Source organism: Anolis sagrei, chromosome 4 (genome assembly GCF_037176765.1).
Source record: "Anolis sagrei isolate rAnoSag1 chromosome 4, rAnoSag1.mat, whole genome shotgun sequence".
NCBI lineage: Eukaryota > Metazoa > Chordata > Lepidosauria > Squamata > Dactyloidae > Anolis > Anolis sagrei.
The window spans coordinates 4,321,346-4,344,345 of record NC_090024.1 but is presented as its reverse complement, the minus strand read 5'-3'; the positions used below and the strand labels follow the sequence as shown (position 1 = coordinate 4,344,345).

The 23,000-nt window shown below is 44.6% G+C and overlaps 2 protein-coding genes across 2 annotated transcripts in view; both read right to left on the bottom strand.

Moving 5' to 3' along the window:
- CPSF1 (cleavage and polyadenylation specific factor 1) overlaps positions 1-10,849 on the bottom strand; it is a 59,556-nt gene extending 48,707 nt beyond the window's left edge. The window contains 5 exon segments of the mRNA XM_067467002.1: positions 184-264; positions 4,150-4,283; positions 5,939-5,966; positions 6,651-6,807; positions 10,766-10,849. Coding sequence (XP_067323103.1) covers positions 184-264; positions 4,150-4,283; positions 5,939-5,966; positions 6,651-6,794 — 387 coding nt within the window. The 5' untranslated portion in view covers positions 6,795-6,807; positions 10,766-10,849.
- An 8,516-nt stretch (positions 10,850-19,365) lies between these two features.
- SLC39A4 (solute carrier family 39 member 4) overlaps positions 19,366-23,000 on the bottom strand; it is a 63,654-nt gene continuing 60,019 nt past the window's right edge. The window contains exon 12 of the mRNA XM_067467227.1: positions 19,366-19,580. Within this exon, the coding sequence (XP_067323328.1) occupies positions 19,452-19,580 (129 nt within the window). The 3' untranslated portion in view covers positions 19,366-19,451. The remainder of the gene's footprint in view (positions 19,581-23,000) is intronic.

The following is a 23,000-nucleotide window of genomic DNA, read 5'->3' as shown; positions in this document are numbered from 1 at the left end:
TGGAAAATATTGCTGCCTGGAATTCTGATGGAGTCTGGATGGACATCTGTCAGAAGGGCTTAGATGGTGTCTTTCTGAGGGCTGAAGGTTGGACCTGGGGATCTCTTCCAACTCTATACCTGTATCCCTTGATTTTGGGGAGGGAAAAAGGGGGATTCATTCACAGTGTGTTCCAAGACATACCCTCAGTTCTGGCTCCTCAAAGTAATGAAGGGAAAGTGTTTTCAGGTCATGGGTGCCAGGGTCGTATTCCACCACGGAGAGCTGGGAGGCAGAAGAAAAGCGAAAGAAACACCGAGATCAATATCCAATATATCCACCAAATACAGGGAGTGTTCATCTGAATCTCCGTTTCCATTTTTTGAAAAATCTTGCTGTAAAATCTATTTATTTATTGCATTCCTATGCCGACTTTCTCAGCTCGAAGGCGACTCAAGGCGGCTTACACTGGCACGATTCGCTGTCACAATGAATGTAAACAAACGTCCTTGAGTCGCCGATTAAACCACCTTGAGTCGCCGATTGGCTAAGAAAGGTGCTATACAAATACAGTAGATAAATAAATAAACAAAATTATAACAAAATTAAAAGCAATTAACACACATTATAAAAACCCTGTAAAAAGCATTAAAAGCATAAAACACCAAATAACTTCCGATTACCTCATTTTCCAAAGACATTGTCAAGCTGGATAAAGCAGAATGGGACAAAATTAAACAAGGGCCTGGCGTGATCATAGAATCAAAGAGTTGGAAGAGACCTCCTGGGCCATCCAGTCCAACCCCATTCTGCCAAGAAGCAGGAAAATTGAATTCAAAGCACCACCGACAGATGGCCATCCAGCCTCTGTTGGAAAGCTTCCAAAGTGGGAGCCTCCACCACACTCCAGTGCAGAGAGTTCCACTGCTGAACGGCCCTCACAGTCAGGAAGTTCTTCCTAATGTTCAGATGGAATCTCCTCTCTTGTAGTTTGAAGCCATTGCTCCATTACGTCCTAGTCTCCAGGGAAGCAGAAAGGAAGCTTGCTGCCTCCTCCCTGTGACTTTCCCTCACATATTTATCCATAGCCCTCATCCTGTCTCATCTCAGCCTTCTCTTCTTCAGGCTAAACGTGCCCAGTTCCCTAAGCCGCTCCTCATAGGGCTTGTTCTCCAGACCCTTGATCATTTTAGTCGCCCTCCTCTGGACAATGTATTGTCGAAGGCTTTCATGGTTGAAATCACTAGGTTGTTGTAGGTTTTTTCAGGCTACATGTTCTAGAGGCATTCTCTCCTGACGTTTCGCCTGCATCTATGGCAAGCATCCTCAGAGGTAGTGAGGTCTTGCCATAGATGCAGGATGCTTGCCATAGATGCAGGTGAAACGTCAGGAGAGAATGCCTCTAGAAAATGGCCATATAGCCCGAAAAAGCCTACAACAACTCCTCTGGACACTTTCCACTTTCTCAATATCTCTCTCGAATTGTGGTGCCCAGAACTGGACACAATATTCCAGGTGTGGTCTAACCAAGGCGGAATAGAGCATGGGGAGCATGACTTTCCTGGACCTAGGCACTATGTTCCTCTTGATGCAGGCCAAAATCCCATTGGCTTATTTATTTATTTATTTATTTATTTATTTATTTACAGTACTTCTATGCCGCTTTTCTCACCCCTCGGGGGACTCAAAGCGGTTTACACATAACTGACAAAACTTCAATGCCATACATTGGACACTGACACGATGCCAAACCATAACAACCACAATAATAAAGCCACAATTAAACATATATCATAATTAGACAGTACATAAGCAATCATTAAAACAATAAATAATAACAGTCTCGCCAGTCGTATTGTCATTCTAGTCCATGTCCTTTAAACTCTACAAACATCTACTGTCCGAAGGCCTGGTCCCGAAGCCATGATTTTAATTTCTTTCTAAAAGCCAGGAGGGAGGGAGCGGATCTTACCTCATTTGGGAGTGTGTTGCATAGGCAAGGGGCCACCGACGAGAAGGCCCTGTCTCTCGTCCCCGCCAGACGCATTTGTGCAATTGATGGGAGCAAAAGCAGGCCTCCCCAGATGAGCTTAGATTATGAGATGAGATGTAGGGGTGAATGCGTTCGGACAAGTAGGCTGGGCCAGAACCGTATAGAGCTTTATAGGTCAAAACCAGCACTTTGAATTGGGCTTTTTTTGCCGCCACATCTTGAGCCACACGTTCCCCATTTGGTATTTTTGCATTTCGTTTTTTCTGCCAAAGTGGAGTATCTTGCATTTGTCCCTGTTGAACTTCATGTTGTTAGTTTTGTCCCATCATCTCTCTAATCTGTCAAGATCGTTTTGAATCCTGCTCCTGTCCTCTGGAGTCTTGGCTATCCCTCCCAATTTGGTGTTGTCTGCAAACTTGATGATCCTGCCTTCTAACCCTTCATCTAAGTCATTAATATAGATCCTGATCAGGAGCAGGCCCAGGATGGAACCCTGCTGATGGCACTCCGCTCGTCACTTCTTTCCAGGATGAAGAGGAAGCATTGGTGAGCACCCTCTGGGTTCGTCCATTTAACCAATTCCAGATCCACCTCACCGTAGTTTTGCCTCGCCCACATTGGACTAGTTTCCTTGCCAGAAGGTCATGGGGGACCTTGTCGAAGAAGGCCTTCCTGAAATCCAGGTACGCTCCATCCATGGCATTCCCCGCATCTACCCAGCTTGTAACTCTAACACTCAACACAAGAACAAACCATGGATTAAAATGTGGCGTATGCAACCATGAATGGGATACATCTGTTGTTGTAACTCAGCGTGTGCCTCATGTAACTACTAGTGTTAGTAGAAGGAAACGAGGCTTGGAAGAGGAAGATGCTCAGCAACAGCTGAAGCGCATTAGGGAATTGTTCTTAGAGCCTACGGATGAGGAAGACTTTGAGGGGTTTACTCGTGAGGAAATGGAGGTGGAGGATTACCGTGGTGTAAAGTGAGTAGCACGCAGCTCAGACAGTGATGGGGAATCTATTTCCAAACGGCTTAAAGATGTAGCAGATTGCGGGGAGTTTGACAGTGAGGATGAAGAGCTGGATTGGACCAAGAAGTGTTAGATGTGGTTAATGCTCCAACTTCCACCGATGAGTTCCATGGTTTCACAGACACTTGGGTTTCAGATACTGCTTCGCAGGATGCAGTCCAAAGTGCAGAATGGCAGCAATGGAGAAGTCGTGATTCACCTGTGGAAATGGATGCACCTGGAGGTGAATCCAGTGACTCTGATGAGATTTAAGGAGTAGCTTGGGAGCAGTCTAGTTGCAGAGTTCAAAGTGTCGTGTTTTCATGTGCCTTGTTCCTAAACTCTTGCCTTGAGTTCCTGCTTACAGCTTCGTGGCTTCCTGACTGTGTTGACGACCTTGCCGGAATTGGAATCGTGAGTCTTATCTCCTGCCCTGACCCTTGGACTGCCTGACCACTCTACGCTCCTGCTTATCCCTTTGTGACTTCGTTGGACCGCTCCTCATGCTGAATACTGCTTATTGATTTGTTTGGACTTCGGAATTGACTGTGTTATCATTGCTTTCCTTTTCGCAGCGTTGACTGCTTGGACCTTTGTTTATTTACATTCCTGCTGGCTGCAAGCTCTTTTGTGTTTACTGCTCTGCTTTTAAGAGACCTTTTTCATGTGTTAATTGACATTAAAGACCTTACGTTAACTCCTTAACTGCTGTCTTGCCGTGCTGGTCCGCCTGGGTCTTGACATCTGTGGTGCCACCTGGAGGCCTGTCAACCTTGGCAAACTTTGAAAAACTAACTCAGCAAACTTTGAAAAACTTCACATGAGTGGACAGACCGAGGGATTCCTAGAGAGACCCTTATAATCAAAATCCATGGCATGCTCTGATCAGAGTTCCACCCGTGGGAGAAAAGCGGGATAAAAATAAAGAAAGAAAGAAGAAGAAAAAGTACTCAAAGTAAAAACCACAAATTTGACTGTTAGGAATTGTGGGAGTTGAATTCCAAAACACCTAGAGGGAGGGCCCAAGTTTTTCACACGCCTGATGAAAGCCCTCCACCAACTTGCAACGTCGGGGAGGAGGGTTTTGGACTCAGTCTACCTGTCCAGAAGTCTCCCAGGAAAGCTTCCCATCCCATTGCCTCCTTCCCAGAGACACAGACCCACCTTGGCATCTTTGAAGCTGAGGAGGAGGGCATCTCTCTTGGCTCCCGCAAGCTGGACACTGGCCATGGACATGACGTTCCCGAAGAAGGAAAAGGCAGCCACCAGCTCCAGTTTCTCCTTGTGACTTTTGCCCTCTGAGCAAGAGAAAGCAGCGGTGAGAGAGGCAAAGACTCTGGAGATACAGTCTTTTCTGATGGTCTTCGGGATTCTGTGTGGGAAGTTTGGCCCAATTCTATCATTGGTGGGGTTCAGAATGCTCTTGGATTGTAGCTGAACTATAAATCCCAGTAACTACAATTCCCAAATGTCAAGGTCTATTTTCCCTAAACTCCATCTGTGTTCATATTTGGGCATATGGAGAATTTGCGCCAAATTTGATCTAGACCCTTCATTGTTTGAGTCCACAGTGCTCTCTGGATGTAGGTGAACTACAACTCCAAAACTCAAAGTCAATGCCTACCAAACCCTTCTAGCATTTTCGGGTGGTCACGGGAGTCCTGTGTGCTTGGTTTGGTTCAATTCCATCATTGGTGGAGTTCAGGATGCTCTTTGATTGTAGGTGAACTATAAATCTCAGCAACTACAACACCCAAATGACAAGGTCTATTTTCCCCAAACTCCATCAGTGTTCACATTTGGGCATATTGAGTATTTGTGCCAAGTTTGGTCCAGATTCATTATTGTTTGAGTCCACAGTGCTCTCTGGATGTAGGTGAACTACAACTCCAAAACTCAAGTTCACTCCTTGGGTTAGTAGGTGTCTTGTGGCGAAATTTGGTGGCAATTAGTCCAATGGATTTTGAGTTATGGTGTTACTCAAAATGAACAGAGCATAGATAGATAAGATAGATAGATAGATAGATAGATAGATAGACGGATAGATAGATAGATCCCGCTTTATCTCTCCCGAAGGAGACCCAAAGCAGCTTAACAAGAAAACATCTATCTATATAAATAAAAATGTAATGTTCGTTTGTGGGATTAACAGAACTCAAAAACCACTGGACGAATTGACACCAAATTTGGACACAAGACACCTAACAACCCAATGTATGTCCTTCACTCAAAAAAACTGATTTTGTCATTTGGGAGTTGTAGTTGCTGGGATTTATAGTCCACTTAAAATCAAAAAGCATTCTGAACTCCACCAACGATGGAATTGAGCCTAACTTGGCACACAATTCTCCCATGACCAACAGAAAATACTGAAAGCGTTTGGTGAGCAGTGTCCTTTGGTTTTGGAGTTGTAGTTCACCTACATCCAGAGATCACTGTGGACTCAAACAATGATGGATCTGGACCAAACTTGCCACATATGCCCAAATACAAACACAGATGGAGTTTGGGGGGAATAGACCTTGACATTTGGGAGTTGTAGTTGCTGGGATTTATAGTTCACCTACAATCACAGAGCATTCTGAATCCCACCAATGATAGAATTGGGCCAAACCTCCCACACAGAATCCCCATGTGGGCCACAGCAACGCATGGCAGGGGACGGCTAGTTAGCATATAAGGAGAAAGTGACTGCTACATGCAGTCAGAAGCAAAATTATACAGATGTAAGAAACACAGGTGAAAACAAGGGATCAGGCAAGCAGTACAGTGTTTCCTCTGTCCCACGTTGCTCTATATACTAGTTGGTGCTTCTTCAGTTCCAAAACAAAGATACCCATTTGCTGCACCCCACATCTCGTTTCTGGACTGAATTGTTCTCAGCCTCAAAAGACTCTCCTAAAATATGTAGTTTCCCCATTTCCTCCATTACTATCAGCACCCCAGGACTCACCTGTGCTCCTGTCGCTTTTGGTGGCAGACTAAGAGAGAAAAGAGAAGGATAACATCAGTCCTGCAGTCGCACATTGGAGGCACACAGCTCTGGCTTGAAATTTCTCTAATCAAACATCAGTTGCCTTTGCTGCCTTTGAACCAGGCATGGGCCAACTTGGGCCCTCGGGGTTTTTTGGACTTCAACCCCCACAATTCCTAACAATCGGTAGTTGTGGGAGTTGACGTCCAAAACACCTCAAGGGCCAAATTTGGCCCACGCCAGATTTTAAACAGATCCCCCTTCTATGACACAAAAACAGCATTTCAGATTTCAGCATTTGACAGACAAGGTCCTTCCCTTCCCCCCTTCGGTGTCAACAAATGCATCCTATTACTTCTCGTAGCTCTTGCAAAAGCAATTTGCAGGACATTTAAAAGAACTCAAGGGGATTTCTTAGATTGTTAAGAAATTCCCTGTTATATTGCAAGAATGAAGATTAAAGCATCTGTATATTTTGGATGAAAACCTGAATCTGTGAGTTTACTAAACAGATCAGATGCTGGCAGTGAGGCTGTGGATACATGGGCTGAAGCATGTTTGTGCTTCACTCTGCTGTATTTTTACTTGCTATCCAGCTTGCAGTGATTCAGGGAGGTCGTGATTTGGAAACTATACATCACTTCACATACCAACACATCCCACAACAATGAAAAGAGAGAGAGAGGCCTACCTCAGAGTCATGGTTGAGCCTGTAAACGTACAGCTGAGAGGTCCCTGCCACCACCAAGTTGCGCTCGGCGTTGGAGAAGAAATTGCAGTACATGGAGAACTCCAGCCCCGTGGGAGGGTGCGCCTGCTTGTAGACCGCATACATGGCGGCAGGCTACCTGCAGAGAGGAAAAAGGGAGGAATAACAACAATAAGGGTTTGTGTTGTTGAAGGCTTTCATGGCCAGAATCACTGGGTTGCTGTGAGCTTTTCAGGCTGTATGGCCATGGCAATGCTACTGGAACATAGCCATACAGCCCAAAAACCCCCCACTGCAACCCAATAAGGGCTTGAATCCACAGCCAGACCTGAACCTGGGACTTGTCAGTTACCAATCTATCAAGCAGATGGAAGCTACTGAAAGGAATCACAGAGTTAGAGGAGACCACAAAGGCCATCTAATCTAACCTCCTTTGGCCAAACAGGGATATACAATCCAAGCCTTCCTCTGTCACAGTTCTTGCCATCAGGAAGTTCTTCCTAATGTGGAGATAGAATCTCATTTCCTGAACTCTGAATGCATGGATCGGTTGGGTCCTAGTCTCCAAAGCAGCAGAAGGCAATCTTGCTCATTCCACAATGTGACATTCTTTCAAATACCATACTGGAGTTCTATAACAGATGTTGTTGTGACCTTGGTTTTGGCTTTCAGTCTGCTGAGGTTGAATAGCTTGCCATCTGTCTGATAGATGATTTCCACTCCAGTGGGAAGCTTCCCATCAACAAGGTGAAGTATCATAGTGATGAAGATGGAAAATAAGGTTGAGGCAATAACACATCCCTGTTTGACACCTGATTCCACCTTAAATGCTCACTTTGGGAGCCATTGCTGTCCAAGACCATTGTCATCACGGTTAAGCCGCAGGATGTTCATAAATTTGTTAGGGCATCCAATTTTTTGGAGCGCTGCAATTCACTTTGTTGAATGCCTTTGCAAGGTCAATGAATGCCATGGACAGAGGTTGATTTTGTTCCCTGCATTTCTCTCTGAGCTGTGATGCAGTGAAGATCATGTCCATTGTTCTGTCCGTATGCTGGGAGAAGCAAAGACCACCAGCATTGAAGCGATCCTCGGCCATCAACTCCGTTGGACCGGCCATGTTGTCCAGATGCCCGACCACTATCTCCCAAAGCAGTTGCTCTATTCCGAACTCAAGAACGGAAAACAGAATGTTGGCAGGCAGGAAAAGAGATTAAAAAGGATGGGCTCAAAGCCAACCTTTAAAACTCTGGCATTGACATTGAGAACTGGGAATCCATGGCCCTTGAGTGCTCCAGCTGGAGGTCAGCTGTGACCAGCAGTGCTGTGGAGTTTGAAGAGGCACGAATGGAGGGCGAAAGAGAGAAACATGCCAAGAGAAAGGCAAATCAAGCCAACCCCAACCGGGACTGCCTTCCACCTGGAAACCAATGTCCAAGGCTTTCATGGCCAGAATCACTGGGTTGCTGTGAGTGTTTCAGGCTGTATGGCTATGTTCCAATAGCAATCTCTTCTGAAGTTTCGCCTGCATCTATGACTAATAACATCTTCAGAGGTTCTGTTGGCAGTGAGTGGAGTGTATATATCCCTGTGTAATAATGTCCAGGGTAGGAGAAAGAATCCTTATCTGTTGAAGCAAGTGTGAATGTTTCAATTAGCAATCTTGAATAGCATTGAGCAGCCATGAAGCTGCAAAGTCAATCAGTGAGGGTATCTGCATAGAGGTAGCCTGGACTCTGTTGCCTGGGGGCATCCTCTGTTTGGGAGGGGTTAACTGGAATTTGATGGGGATTCCAATCCAAACATGACAGAGGACAGGAGCAGGATTAAAAATGATCTTGACAGATTAGTGAGATGATTGGCCAAAACTAACAAAATGAAGTTCAACAGGGACAAATGCAAGATACTCCACTTTGGCAGAAAAAACGAAATGCAAAGATACAGAATGGGGGACAATGAGGCCTGGCTTGAGAGCAGTACGTGTGAAAAAGATCTTGGAGTCCTCGTGGGGAACAAGTTAAACATGAGCCAACAATGTGATGTGGCGGCAAAAAAAGCCAATGGGATTTTGGCCTGCATCAAGAGGAGCATAGTGTCTAGATCCAGGGAAGTCATGCTCCCCATGCTCTATTCCGTTTTGGTTAGACCACACCTGGAATATTGTGTCCAATTCTGGGCACCACAATTGAAGAGAGATATTGACAAGCTGGAATGTGTCCAGAGGAGGGTGACTAAAATGATCAAGGGTCTGGAGAACAAGCCCTATGAGGAGCGGCTTAAGGAGCTGGGCATGTTTAGCCTGGAGAAGAGAAGGCTGAGAGGGGATATGATAGCCATGTATAAATATGTGAGGGGAAGCCACAGGGAGGAGGGAGCAAGCTTGTTTTATGCTTCCCTGGAGACTAGGACGCAATGGAACAATGGCTTCAAACTACAAGAAAGGAGATTCCATCTGAACATGAGGAAGTACTTCCTGACTGTGAGAGCCGTTCAGCAGTGGAACTCTCTGCCCCGGAGTGTGTTGGACGCTCCTTCTTTTGAAGCTTTGAAACAGAGGCCGGATGGCCATCTGTCAGGGGTGCTTTGAATACAATAATCCTGCTTCTTGGCAGAATGGGGTTGGACTGGATGGCCCATGAGGTCTCTTCCAACTCTAGGAGTCTATGATTCTATGATTTGGCCTGGCCCCTGTTGCTTGGAGGCATTCTCTGTGGAACTGCTATCTAAAGCGGGAGAAAGAACTCTTCTCTTTTAGAAGCCAGTGTGAATGTTGCAATTAGCAAGCTTGATTAGCATTGCATAGGCTTGAAGCTGCAAAGTCAAACAATGAGGGTATCTGCATAGAGGTAGCCTGGCCCCTGTTGCCTGGGGGCACCATCTGTCTGGGAGGCGTTCACTGGAACTGGATGGGGATTCCAATCCAAACATGACAGATTTAATATGGACTGGAATTTATTTATTTATCTGTCGTGTCAGGGCAAACAGTCAATTATATTACATTTCTAACAGAACAAAGCAAACAAACAGACAAAACACAGAGTTTGCAAACTTGGTAGTGGATTAAATGTCCTTTGACCAGTATATGGCCACTTGGAGTGCCTCTGGTGTTGCCGCAAGAAGGTCCTCCATGGTGCATGTGGAAGGGCTCAGGGTGCATTGCAGCAGGTGGTCAGTGGTTTGCTCCTCTCCACACTCGCATGTCGAGGATTCCACGTTGTAGCCCCATTTCTTGAGGTTGGCTCTGCATCTCGTGGTGCCAGAGCGCAATCTGTTCAGCGCCTTCCAAGTCGCCCAGTCTTCTGTGTGCCCAGGGGGGAGTCTCTCATCTGGTATCAGCCATTGGTTGAGGTTCTGGGTTTGAGCCTGCCACTTTTGGACTCTCGCTTGCTGAGGTGTTCCAGCGAGTGTCTCTGTAGATCTTAGAAAACTATTTCTTGATTTAAGTTGTTGGCGTGCTGGCTGATACCCAAACAGGGGATGGGCTGGAGATGTCTCTGCCTTGGTCCTTTCACTATTGGCTGCCACTTCCCGGTGGATGTCAGGTGGGGCAATACCGACTAAACAGTGGTGTTGGGCGCAGACACCCCGGAATAATGTGGCATGTCTCATTAAGAGCCACATCTACTGTTTGAGCGTGGTGAGATGTGTTCCACACTGGGCATGCATACTCAGCAGCAGAGTAGCACAGCGCAAGGGCAGATGTCTTCACTGTGTCTGGTTGTGATCCCCAGGTTGTGCCAGTCAGCTTTCGTATGATATTGTTTCTAGCACCCACTTTTTGCTTGATGATATTCTATTTGCTTGAAGATATTCTGGGAGTAATAATCTTAATATATGTGCGTCTGGGTTTGTGTGTAAATATATATGTATATGGGGGGGGGGGGGGTTAATCCACAAAAAGGAAACACCATGGCTTCGAAACAGGGAAATGGGAAACGAAGTGGAACGAAAGGAGCGATCACAATTTCCCCACGGCGCCTTATGCCGTGACACCTTCCCCGTTGCCCCCTTCGTTTCATCCCCTTCCCACCCGCGACTGTGCCCACCACTCGGGATTTTCAAAACTCACACGCCGCCGCCGTGGGAACCGGGCTTACCTCCCCCGCCTCACCGCTCAAACACAACTTCCGGTGTACACTCCCAAAACTGGTCCGGACGGAAACCGTATCCTGCCGGAACCACCGACGCAGGCGCCGAAAGGAGGAGGCGGGGCCAGAGGAGGGAGTCCTTTGAAAAGGGCGGGCGCTAGGGGCCGGCGCCGCCGCCGATTGGCTCAGGGACAGCGAGGGGCGTGTCCATATGTCCCCATTAGTCGCACGTGCAATAGTGCCCCCTAGTGGTCATGTACTGTATACACATTATATTAAAATGTTTATATGTGTGTGTAAATAATAATAATAATAATAATAACAACAACAACAACAACAGATGACAAGCTATTCAACCTCAGCAGACAGAAAGCCAAAACCAAGGTCAAAACAACACCTGTTATAGAACTCCAGTATGCTGATGACAATGTCATCTGTGTGCATTCAGAAGAAGACCTTCTTAAGCAGAGTGTAGATGCACCCAGTGTAGATGCAGCCATGAATACATATGTACCCCCAACCCCCCTTGATGGATATTTAACCTCAGCAGACAGAAAGCCAAAACCAAGGTCAAAACAACACCTGTTATAGAACTCCAGTATGCTGATGACAATGTCATCTGTGTGCATTCAGAAGAAGACCTTCTTAAGCAGAGTGTAGATGCACCCAGTGTAGATGCAGCCATGAATACATATGTACCCCCAACCCCCCTTGATGGATATTTAACCTCAGCAGACAGAAAGCCAAAACCAAGGTCAAAACAACACCTGTTATAGAACTCCAGTATGCTGATGACAATGTCATCTGTGTGCATTCAGAAGAAGACCTTCTTAAGCAGAGTGTAGATGCACCCAGTGTAGATGCAGCCATGAATACATATGTACCCCCAACCCCCCTTGATGGATATTTAACCTCAGCAGACAGAAAGCCAAAACCAAGGTCAAAACAACACCTGTTATAGAACTCCAGTATGCTGATGACAATGTCATCTGTGTGCATTCAGAAGAAGACCTTCTTAAGCAGAGTGTAGATGCACCCAGTGTAGATGCAGCCATGAATACATATGTACCCCCAACCCCCCTTGATGGATATTTAACCTCAGCAGACAGAAAGCCAAAACCAAGGTCAAAACAACACCTGTTATAGAACTCCAGTATGCTGATGACAATGTCATCTGTGTGCATTCAGAAGAAGACCTTCTTAAGCAGAGTGTAGATGCACCCAGTGTAGATGCAGCCATGAATACATATGTACCCCCAACCCCCCTTGATGGATATTTAACCTCAGCAGACAGAAAGCCAAAACCAAGGTCAAAACAACACCTGTTATAGAACTCCAGTATGCTGATGACAATGTCATCTGTGTGCATTCAGAAGAAGACCTTCTTAAGCAGAGTGTAGATGCACCCAGTGTAGATGCAGCCATGAATACATATGTACCCCCAACCCCCCTTGATGGATATTTAACCTCAGCAGACAGAAAGCCAAAACCAAGGTCAAAACAACACCTGTTATAGAACTCCAGTATGCTGATGACAATGTCATCTGTGTGCATTCAGAAGAAGACCTTCTTAAGCAGAGTGTAGATGCACCCAGTGTAGATGCAGCCATGAATACATATGTACCCCCAACCCCCCTTGATGGATATTTAACCTCAGCAGACAGAAAGCCAAAACCAAGGTCAAAACAACACCTGTTATAGAACTCCAGTATGCTGATGACAATGTCATCTGTGTGCATTCAGAAGAAGACCTTCTTAAGCAGAGTGTAGATGCACCAGTGTAGATGCAGCCATGAATACATATGTACCCCCAACCCCCCTTGATGGATATTTAACCTCAGCAGACAGAAAGCCAAAACCAAGGTCAAAACAACACCTGTTATAGAACTCCAGTATGTGGACCATTTCCGCTACCTTGGCAGCCACCTCTCCACCAAAGTCAACATTGACACCGAAATACAACACCGCCTGAGCTCTGTGAGTGCAGCATTTTCCCGAATGAAGCAGAGAGTGTTTGAGGACCGGGACATCTGTTGGGAGACCAAGGTGCTTGTCTATAAAGCTATTGTCCTCCCAACCCTGCTCTATGCCTGCGAAACATGGACTGTCTACAGACGTCACATGCAACTCCTGGAACGATTCCATCAGCGCTGTCTCCGGAAAATCCTGCAAATTTCTTGGGAAGACAAGCGGACAAATGTCAGAGTGCTGGAAGGAGCAAAGACCACTAGCATTGAAGTGACCCAGGGGCTTGTTTACAAAACCATTGTCCTCCCAACCCTGCTATACAACTGCGAGACGTGGACTGTCTACAGACGTCACACGGAAAACGAAATGTTGGTGGACAGGAAAAGAGATTGAAAGATGGCCTTAAATCCAACCTTAAAATCTCTGGCATAGACACTGAGAACTGGGAAGCCCTGACCCTTGAGCGCTCCAGCTGGAGGTCAGCTGTGACCAGCAGTGCTGCAGAATTCGAGGAGGCACGAGTGGAGGGTGAAAGAGAGAAACGTGCCAAGAGGAAGCCGCGTCAAGCCAACCCCGACCGGGACCACCTTCCACCTGGAAACCAATGCCTTCACTGTGGGAGAAGATGCGGGTCAAGAATAGGGCTCCACAGCCACCTATGAACCCACAAAAATAGTCATCAAGGAAGACCATCTTACTCGTCCAACGAGGGATCGCCTAAGTAAGTAAGTAAGTGTGTAAATAATAATAATAATAATAATCATAATAATAATTTAATACCCCACCACCATCTCTCCAATGGGGAATCGGGGCGGCTTACATGAGGCCAAGCCCAACAACATAGTACAATAAAGTAAAACCAAAACACAATAACAACACAATAAAATACATACAACATATGAGTACAAGGACGATAAAAAAATATCATACACAGTAAAATAAAATAACATAACATAACAATATGTCATTTATTTAGAAATATTTAATATATAGGTTATAATTGGTATATATCGATTTTAATTAAACGGATATACATATATATACACAGACATACATTCAAATAATTCATATGTATACAATTTTATATACTATAAATGAATAATGTGTATATATACGTAAGAAACATATATTTATTTATCGTGTCATCAGCAACCAGACATTTGTATTACATTTTTAACAAAAACAAACAAACAAACAAACAGACAAAACACAAAGTTTGCAAGTTTGGTAGTTGATTAAATGTCCTTTGACCAGTATCTGGCCCCACAAGACGGTCCTCCCTTGTGCATGTGGCAGGGCTCAGGCTGCATTGCAGCAGGTGGTCCGTGGTTGGCTCTTCTCCGCACTCGCATGTTGTGGATTCCACTTTGTGGCCCCATTTCTGAAGGTTGGCTCTGCATCTCGTGGTGCCAGAGCGCAGGCTGTTCAGGGCCTTCCAAGTCGCCCCGTCTTCTGTGTGTCCAAGGGGGAGTCTCTCATTGGGTGTCAACGATTGATGGAGGTTCTGGGTTTGAGCCTGCCACTTTTGGACTCTCGCTTGCTGGGGTGTTCCAGCAAGTGTCTCTGTAGATCTTAGAAAACTACGTCTTGATTCAAGTCGTTGACGTGCTGGCTGATACCCAAACAGGGGATGAGCTGGAGATGTCTCTGCCTTGGTCCTTTCACTATTGGCTGCTACTTCCCGGCGGATGTCAGGTGGTGCAATACCGGCTAAACAGTGCAATTTCTCCAGTGGTGTAGGGTGCAGACACCTCGTGATAATGCGGCATGTCTCATTAAGAGCCACATCCACTGTTTTAGTGTGGTGAGATGTGTCACACTGGGCATGCATACTCAGCAGCAGAGTAGCACAGCGCAAGGGCAGATGTCTTCACTGTGTCTGGTTGTGATCCCCAGGTTGTGCCAGTCAGCTTTCATATGATATTGTTTCTAGCACCCACTTTTTGCTTGATGTTCAGGCAGTGCTTCTTGTAGGTCAGAGCACGGCCCAGAGTGACTCCCAGGTATTTGGGTGTGCTGCAATGCTCCAGTGGGATTCCTTCCCAGGTGATCTTAGAGCTCGGGATGCTTCTCTGTTCTTGAGATGAAAGGCACATGTCTGTGTTTTAAATGGGTTGGGGATCAGCTGGTTTTCCCTGTAGTAGGCAGTAAGGACACCTAGAGCCTCGGAGAGCTTCTGTTCAACCATCTCAAAGTGATTCAATAGTTCTTATCTTTCCAGGTGGACTAGCCTTTGCCCTCCGAGACCTGGTCAGATAAGAACCATTCATTTATTGTCCATGCAACGAGTTTCTGGTTGAGTCTTTTGTTTAGGGATTTACTGGCTCAGAGAATTGGGAAACACTTCCTGAAGCCATGAGGTGCTGGATTCACAAAAAGGTGGCTTTCCCTTCATTTTTCAAAATATAGACATACTCACAAATGAAGGTATGGGGAAGGGGAACATACAAGAAATTCATAAGGGACTCCTGCAAATCTCTGCAAATCCTGCAAATCTCTTGGGAAGAGAAGCGGACAAACGTCAGCATGCTGGAAGAATCAAAGACCACCAGCATTGAAGAGATGGTCCTCTGCCATCAACTCCGCTGGGCCGGCCACATTGTCCGGATGCCTGACCACCGTCTCCCAAAGCAGTTGCTCTACTCCGAACTCAAGAACGGAAAACGGAATTTTGGTGGGCAGGAAAAGAGATTGAAAGATGGGCTCAAAGCCAACCTTAAAAACTCTGGCATAGGCACTGAGAACTTGGAAGCCCTGGCCCTTGAGCACTCCAGCTGGAGGTCAGCTGGGACCAGCAGTGCTGCAGAATTTGAGGAGGCATGAGTGGAGGGTGAAAGAGAGAAACGTGCCAGGAGGAAGGCATGTCAAGCCAACCCCGACCGGGACTGCCTTCCACCTGAAAACCAATGCCTTCACTGTGGGAGAAGATGCAAGTCAAGAATAGGGCTCCATAGCCATCTACGAATCCATAAGGAAACCCATCATGGAAGATCATCTTACTCTTCCAACGATGGATCGCCTAAGTAAGTAAGTAAGTCTTAAGGGATAAATCTTGCAAAGTCAAGAGGGGGCATGTCAGCTCTTTCCTCCCTCACAAGTCCATCAAAAGTTCATAAAGTTTGGCAAGAGTTTATGAAAGTTGTATTGTCGAAGGCTTTCATGGCTGGAATCACTCAGTTCTTGTGGGTTTTTTCGGGCTATATGGCCATGTTCTAGAGGCATTTCTCCTGACGTTTCGCTTGCCATAGATGCAGGCGAAACGTCAGGAGAAATGCCTCTAGAACATGGCCATATAGCCCGAAAAAACCCACAAGAACTTTATGAAAGTTCCTATAAAGTTCAGGAAAGTTCATGGAAAGTCCATAAGAGTTGGGCCATGGAAAAAACCTTAGTTTCCCACATGGGGGAGAGATCATTCCAGCCTGGTGTCCTTGGCAAAACTATGAATTTCCTGATTTTGAACTATCTTTTACAGAGTCCTGGGTGGGGAGGTCACCTCCGATCTCATCAATCTACACATATGCTGTTCATATATGTATGTATGTATGTGTGTGTGTTTAAATAAAAGATTGATAATACATATATCCTGTGCGCGTGCATGTGTGTGTATGTATGTGTATGTATATGTACACACACACACACATATAATGAAGAAAGGACCAAGGTTATATCAATCTATATAATTTTGATAAATATACATCTATCCACTTACAAATTTCCTATATACGTATATAGGAAATGTGTATGTAGTAATATTTATTAGTTATCAATCTTTTATTTAAACATACACACGCACACCCATATATATATTAGAACAGCATATGTATAAATTGATTATATAAACAGCCTACAAATACTCTAAATGTTTATTATCATTGTTGTTGTTATTTAAATATGCTTCCTACGAATCTAGGCCCTCCAGCACAATTCAATGGTGAAGTTGACCCAGTGATATCAAACTGCTGGAATTGCCTTGTGCGAAAGCGACTCAACAAATACGTATAAAGAGACAAGGTGCATCCCATCCCAATGTACGGCAAAAGAGAAGGAAGACGCATGTGCAAAAAAGAGTCATAATAATTTATTTTTTTATTTTCTGGATTCACATCCCGCTTTTTCTCCCCCAAAATAGGATCCAAGTTTGCAATACAATAAATAAATGCATGGAGGTCAGAAGGTCTACGTCCACTTCTGCTATCCTTAGGAAGAATCTCTGGGCAAGAGCACTGCCTTGAAAAATGCATATGGCATGTATGTATGTATGTATGTATGATTATTATTATTCAGAATATCATCCTAATGTGCATTGGAAAATGCATATGTCGTGTACATACTTTTAATTATTATTATTTGAATTGAATGACATTCAAATGTGAATTGAAAAAATCCATAAGCGTTTACATATTTTTGTTATGGATGGCATCCAAATGTGGATTGAAAAATGCAAATTATATGTATATATCTTGTCATTATTTCTAACCTGAATGGCATCCAAATGGGCATTGAAAATGCATATGGTGTGTATGAACATTATTATTATTATTATTATTATTATTATTATTATTAGTGTAAATAGTATCCAAATGTGTATCAGAAAATGCAAAGGTTGTGTATGTATTTTTAGGATTATTATTATTATTAATCTTGTTATTATTTCTAACCTGAATGGCATCCAAATGGGCATTAAAAATGCATATGGTGTGTATGAACTTTATTATTATTATTAAATAGCATCCAAATGTGTATCAGAAAATGCAAAGGAAGTGTATGTATTTTTAGGATTATTATTATTATTCAGAATGGCATCCAAATGTGCATTGGAAAATGCATATGTTGTATATGTACTTTAAATTGGGTTGTTGTAGGTTTTTCCAGGCTATATGGCCATGTTCTAGAGGCATTCTCTCCTGACGTTTCACCTGCATCTATGGCGAGCATCCTCAGAGGTAGTGAGGTCTGCTGGAGCTAGGAAAATGGGTTTATATATCTGTGGAATGATGTCCAGGTGGGACAAAGGACTCTTGTCTGTTGGAGTTAGGTGTGAATGTTTCAACTGACCACCTTGATTAGCATTTGATGGCCTGACAGTGCCTGGAGCAAACTTTAGTTGAGAGGTGATTAGACATTTAAAAAAACTCTAAAATTACAACAGCACAACAACAGAGAGGAAACAAACAAGGACATCTAATCACCTCTCAACAAAAGATTGCTCCAGGCACTGTCAGGCCATCAAATGCTAATCAAGGTGGTCAGTTGAAACATTCACACCTAGTTCCAGCAGACAAGAGTCCTTTGTCCCACCCTGGTCTTTCCACAGATATATAAACCCCTTTTCCTAGTTCCAACAGACCTCACTACCTCTGAGGATGCTTGCCACAGATGCAGGCGAAACGTCAGGAGAGAATGCCTCTAGACCATGGCCATATAGCCCGAAAAAACTTACAGCAACCCAGTGATTCTGGCCATGAAAGCCTTCGACAATACATTGTACTTTAAATTATTTATTTTTAAAAAAAATTGAATGTGAACTGAAAAATCCATAAGCATTTGCACATTTGTATTATTATTATTTTCAGTGTGGTTGGCATCCAAATATGCATTGAAAATGCAAATTATATGTATCTTGTTATTATTTCTAACCTGAATGGCATCCAAATGTGCATTGAAAATGCATATGGTGTGTATGAACTTTATTATTATTATTAGTGTAAATAGCATCCAAATGTGTATCAGAAAATGCTTTATTATTACTATTTTCAGTGTAGATGGCATCCAAATGTGCACTAAAAATGCAAATTATATGTGTGTATCTTGTTATTATTTTTAACTTGAATAGCATCCAAATGTGCATTGAAAATGCATATGGTGTGCATGAACTTTATTATTATTATTAGTGTAAATAGCATCCAAATGTGTATCAGAAAATGCTTTATTATTATTATTTTCAGTGTGGTTGGCATCCAAATGTGCATTGAAAATGCAAATTATATGTATGTATCTGGTTATTATTTCTAACCTGAATGGCATCCAAATGTGCATTGAAAATGCATATGGTGTGCATGAACTTTATTATTATTACTATTAGTGTAAATAGCATCCAAATGTGTATCAGAAAATGCAAAGGTTGTGTATGTTTGTTTGTTTATCTATTTGTTTACTGTATTTGTATACCGCCTTTCTCAGCCAATCGGTGACTCAATTGGTGTATGTATTTTTATCATGTGAACTGCATGCAATCGCATGTACGCATTATTATTATTATTATTCTTCAATGTGAATGGCATCTCAAGGGAAGAAGCTCAGGGCAAGAGCGCCGCCTTGCAAATTGCATTTATAATGATGATGATGACGATTACATGTGATTCACATTCAGATGTGTCTTGCAAAGGGCATCTTGCATGTATGGGTCTTTTATCCTTATTTCCAATGGGAAGGGATGAAGCTCAGGGCGAGAACGTTGCCTTGAAAATTGCACATAGTAAAAAGCTAAATACTTCTAGTCCGGATGGGGCAACCCTATATAGGCATCACCCCGTCGGTCCCATTTCTGCAAGGTTTTGCAATGCAGCCTTGCTCGGCCTCTCCCCAATATTTCCGCACCCCGTATTGTGTCTCCAGTCTCCGTCGAAGTGCGGATTTGAACTCGCAGCCTCTGCGGACGGACGGTGAGAGGCGTGCCTTTTGGTGATGTTCGGTCCATAGAGACAGACCTTTGGGGGAAATGAACTCAGAGGGCGATGTGGTCCTCGAAGAGGGAGAGCAGCAGCAGGATGGCCCAGCCGGACAGCAGGCCCAAGTTCTGCAAGAAAAACAGCAGCCAGGGGCGCTTGCAATGCGCATTCATCAGTGCCGGCAGCTGCAAGAGAGGGAGATATAATTAGGCAACCAAAGGACATCCAGCCCACCCCTGCTGTCATGCAACCGTCGCCCAGATGACTCTGCCAACAGATGGTCCTCCACCCTATGTTTAATCACAGAATCAAAAAATTGTAGAGTTGGGAGGAAACCTAGTGTTGGGAGGGAACCCCAGTCCACCTCCTTTCACCAGACTGGAAGACACAATCAAAGCCCTCCCTGACATATAGCTTTTGTGCAATCATTGAATCCTATAAACGTAGTTTTGAGAGGGAACCCCAAAGGCCATCCAGTCCACCACTTTCACCAGACGGGAAGACACAATCAAAGCCCCCCCAGATATATAACTACCGTGTTCTCATTGAATACTATAAACCTAGTGTTGGGAGGGAACCCCAAAGGCCATCCAGTCCACCCCCTTTCGCCAGACTGGAAGACACAATCAAAGCCCTCCCAGAAATATAGCTTTTGTGCAATCATTGAATCCTATAAACGTAGTTTTGGGAGGAAGCCCAAAAGGCCATCCAGTCCACCCCCTTTTGCCAGACTTGGAAGACACAATCAAAGCCCTCCCAGACATATAGCTTTTGTGCAATCATTGAATCCTATAAATGTAGTTTTGGGAGGGAACCCCAAAGGCCACCCAGTCCACCCCCTTTCGCCAGAGCCCTCCCAGACATATAGCTTTTGTGCAATCATTGAATTCTATAAAAGGCCATCCATTTCACCCCCTTTCGCCAGACTGGAAGACACAAACAAAGCCCTCCCAGACATATAGCTTTTGTGCAATCATTGAATCCTATAAACGTAGTTTTGGGGGGGAGCCCCAAAGGCCATCCAGTCCACCCCCTTTCGCCAGACTGGAAAACACAATCAAAGCCCTCCCAGACATAGAGCTTTTGTGCAATCACTGAATCCTATAAACGTAGTTTTGGGAGGGAACCCCAAAGGCCATCCAGTCCACCCCCTTTTGCCAGACTTGGAAGACACAATCAAAGCCCTCCCAGAAATATAGCTTTTGTGCAATCATTGAATCCTATAAACGTAGTTTTGGGAGGAAGCCCAAAAGGCCATCCAGTCCACCCCCTTTTGCCAGACTTGGAAGACACAATCAAAGCCCTCCCAGACATATAGCTTTTGTGCAATCATTGAATCCTATAAACGTAGTTTTGGGAGGGAACCCCAAAGGCCATCCAGTCCACCCCAAACAACAAGACACAAACGTCGCCCTGCATGACCCTCCCAAGAGATGTGTTGCAACTCAGGGTACTTTACACCTTGCTCCTGACACCACCACACCAAGGCTGTAGGTTTTTGTAGTTTATTGAGAAAAGCTAAATCAAAACAAAGAAAATGGAAATGCAATAGTTCCTGTTCTGGGACAGCCGCACCAGGAGTTCCAGCTTATCTTGCTATTTGTTGATTGCTGCCTGTATTTTAAAGTTCTATGCCTTGGCAGTTAGATGGCTTTCCTTACTTTGCAGTTATTGGGTCAATTGCTTGTCAATTATTATTAGGTTCCCTAGTCCCGCCCCTTTTTGGGTTTTGGAGGGAAGTGAGCCATTTTGTTAGTTAGTCTCAGCCAGGTTAACCAATGTATAAGATGTGTGTAACTTCCCCTGTACAAAGGCTTCAACCTTTAAGAATCTCCAGGGAAAGAATGCCAGGGAAGCATTCCCACAGCCTTAAGCAATCCAGGGGAGAACAGCTTTAAGAACTCCAGGAAAACAGCCTTAAAGACTAAAGAACTCCAGCTAGAGAACATCCACTGCCTTGCTGGTAGGTCTACTTGGCGTCCGAGAAGCAGTTCGGCCCGGTAGCGGAGCACGCATCAGCGAGGGTTGGATTTTAGTCAGCCTGGGAGAAGTTAAAAAGGGGAATTTTCCTTTAAAGAAAACGTTATTGAAGATAGTGCCTGTCCCCTGTGGACAAGATTGAGAGAACCAATACTTTATCAAGAAAGCCTTGTAGTTCCTGTTTGATTTCATTAATAAAAGACTTTGTTGTATTTCTCAAGCCATCTGAAGATTCTCGCCCGCTGGGCAAAGGTTACACATCCTATTTTAAAGCCAACCAGATACAGGCCCAGTGGCGACAGTACACTTCCATAGGCAAAACAGAGACTTAAATGTAAAGGCAAAGTTCCCAAGATCCAAAAGCAAAAACATGAAACATAATCCCTTAGCGATGGTCAAACAAAAGTCCATGGAAAACAGTTGAAAACAAGACCCAAACCCCAGACTCAGGAAGCCTGAAGCATGCTGCGAAAAGCCAAGGAAAATCTCCAGAAGTTAACATGGAAAGAGCAATGTTGGACTGACAACAACTGCCTGTCAGCTACAAGACTAAATACGCTTTGCGAACATGAAAGCATTGTGTTGACCTTGGGCCCCTTTGGCTTCTCGCTTGCTGGCCAAGCGAATGCTTCTCCGAAGCCTTAATTGCAAACGATCTTGCCTGCTCATTAATTCATTATCTGCAAGGCTATGCCAACCCCTTATCTGGGTCCAGCTGGGACGGATCCTCCACCTGGCCGTTTGGGATTTCACTCTCACTATCAGTCTCTCTAACTGCAGGAACATTCCTTTCCCTGGGGAACTGACTTGTTGTTTCTCCTTCAGAAGCCACACTAGCAGCTCCATCTGAAACATGTACAGGAATCTGTAACCCATCAGCTTCCTCGTCATCCTGCAGGAAATCAGGCTCAGAAGGCCCAAAGTCAGGCTCAGAAAGCCCAAACAGCTCAGCTTCAGAGTCACGCTGAGTCACAACAAGATGGATGTCCAGCCTATATTTAATCATGGAATCCAAAAATTGTAGCATTGGGAGGGAACCCCAAAGGCCATCCAGTCCACACCCTTTTGCCAGACTGGAAGACACAATCAAAGCCCTCCCAGACATATAGCTTCTGTGCAATCATTGAATTTTATAAATGTAGTTTTGGGAGGGAACCCCAAAGGCCACCCAGTCCACCCCCTTTCGCCAGAGCCCTCCCAGACATATAGCTTTTGTGCAATCATTGAATTCTATAAAAGGCCATCCATTTCACCCCCTTTCGCCAGACTGGAAGACACAAACAAAGCCCTCCCAGACATATAGCTTTTGTGCAATCATTGAATCCTATAAACGTAGTTTTGGGAGGGAGCCCCAAAGGCCATCCAGTCCACCCCCTTTCGCCAGACTGGAAAACACAATCAAAGCCCTCCCAGACATAGAGCTTTTGTGCAATCACTGAATCCTATAAACGTAGTTTTGGGAGGGAACCCCAAAGGCCATCCAGTCCACCCCCTTTTGCCAGACTTGGAAGACACAATCAAAGCCCTCCCAGAAATATAGCTTTTGTGCAATCATTGAATCCTATAAACGTAGTTTTGGGAGGAAGCCCAAAAGGCCATCCAGTCCACCCCCTTTTGCCAGACTT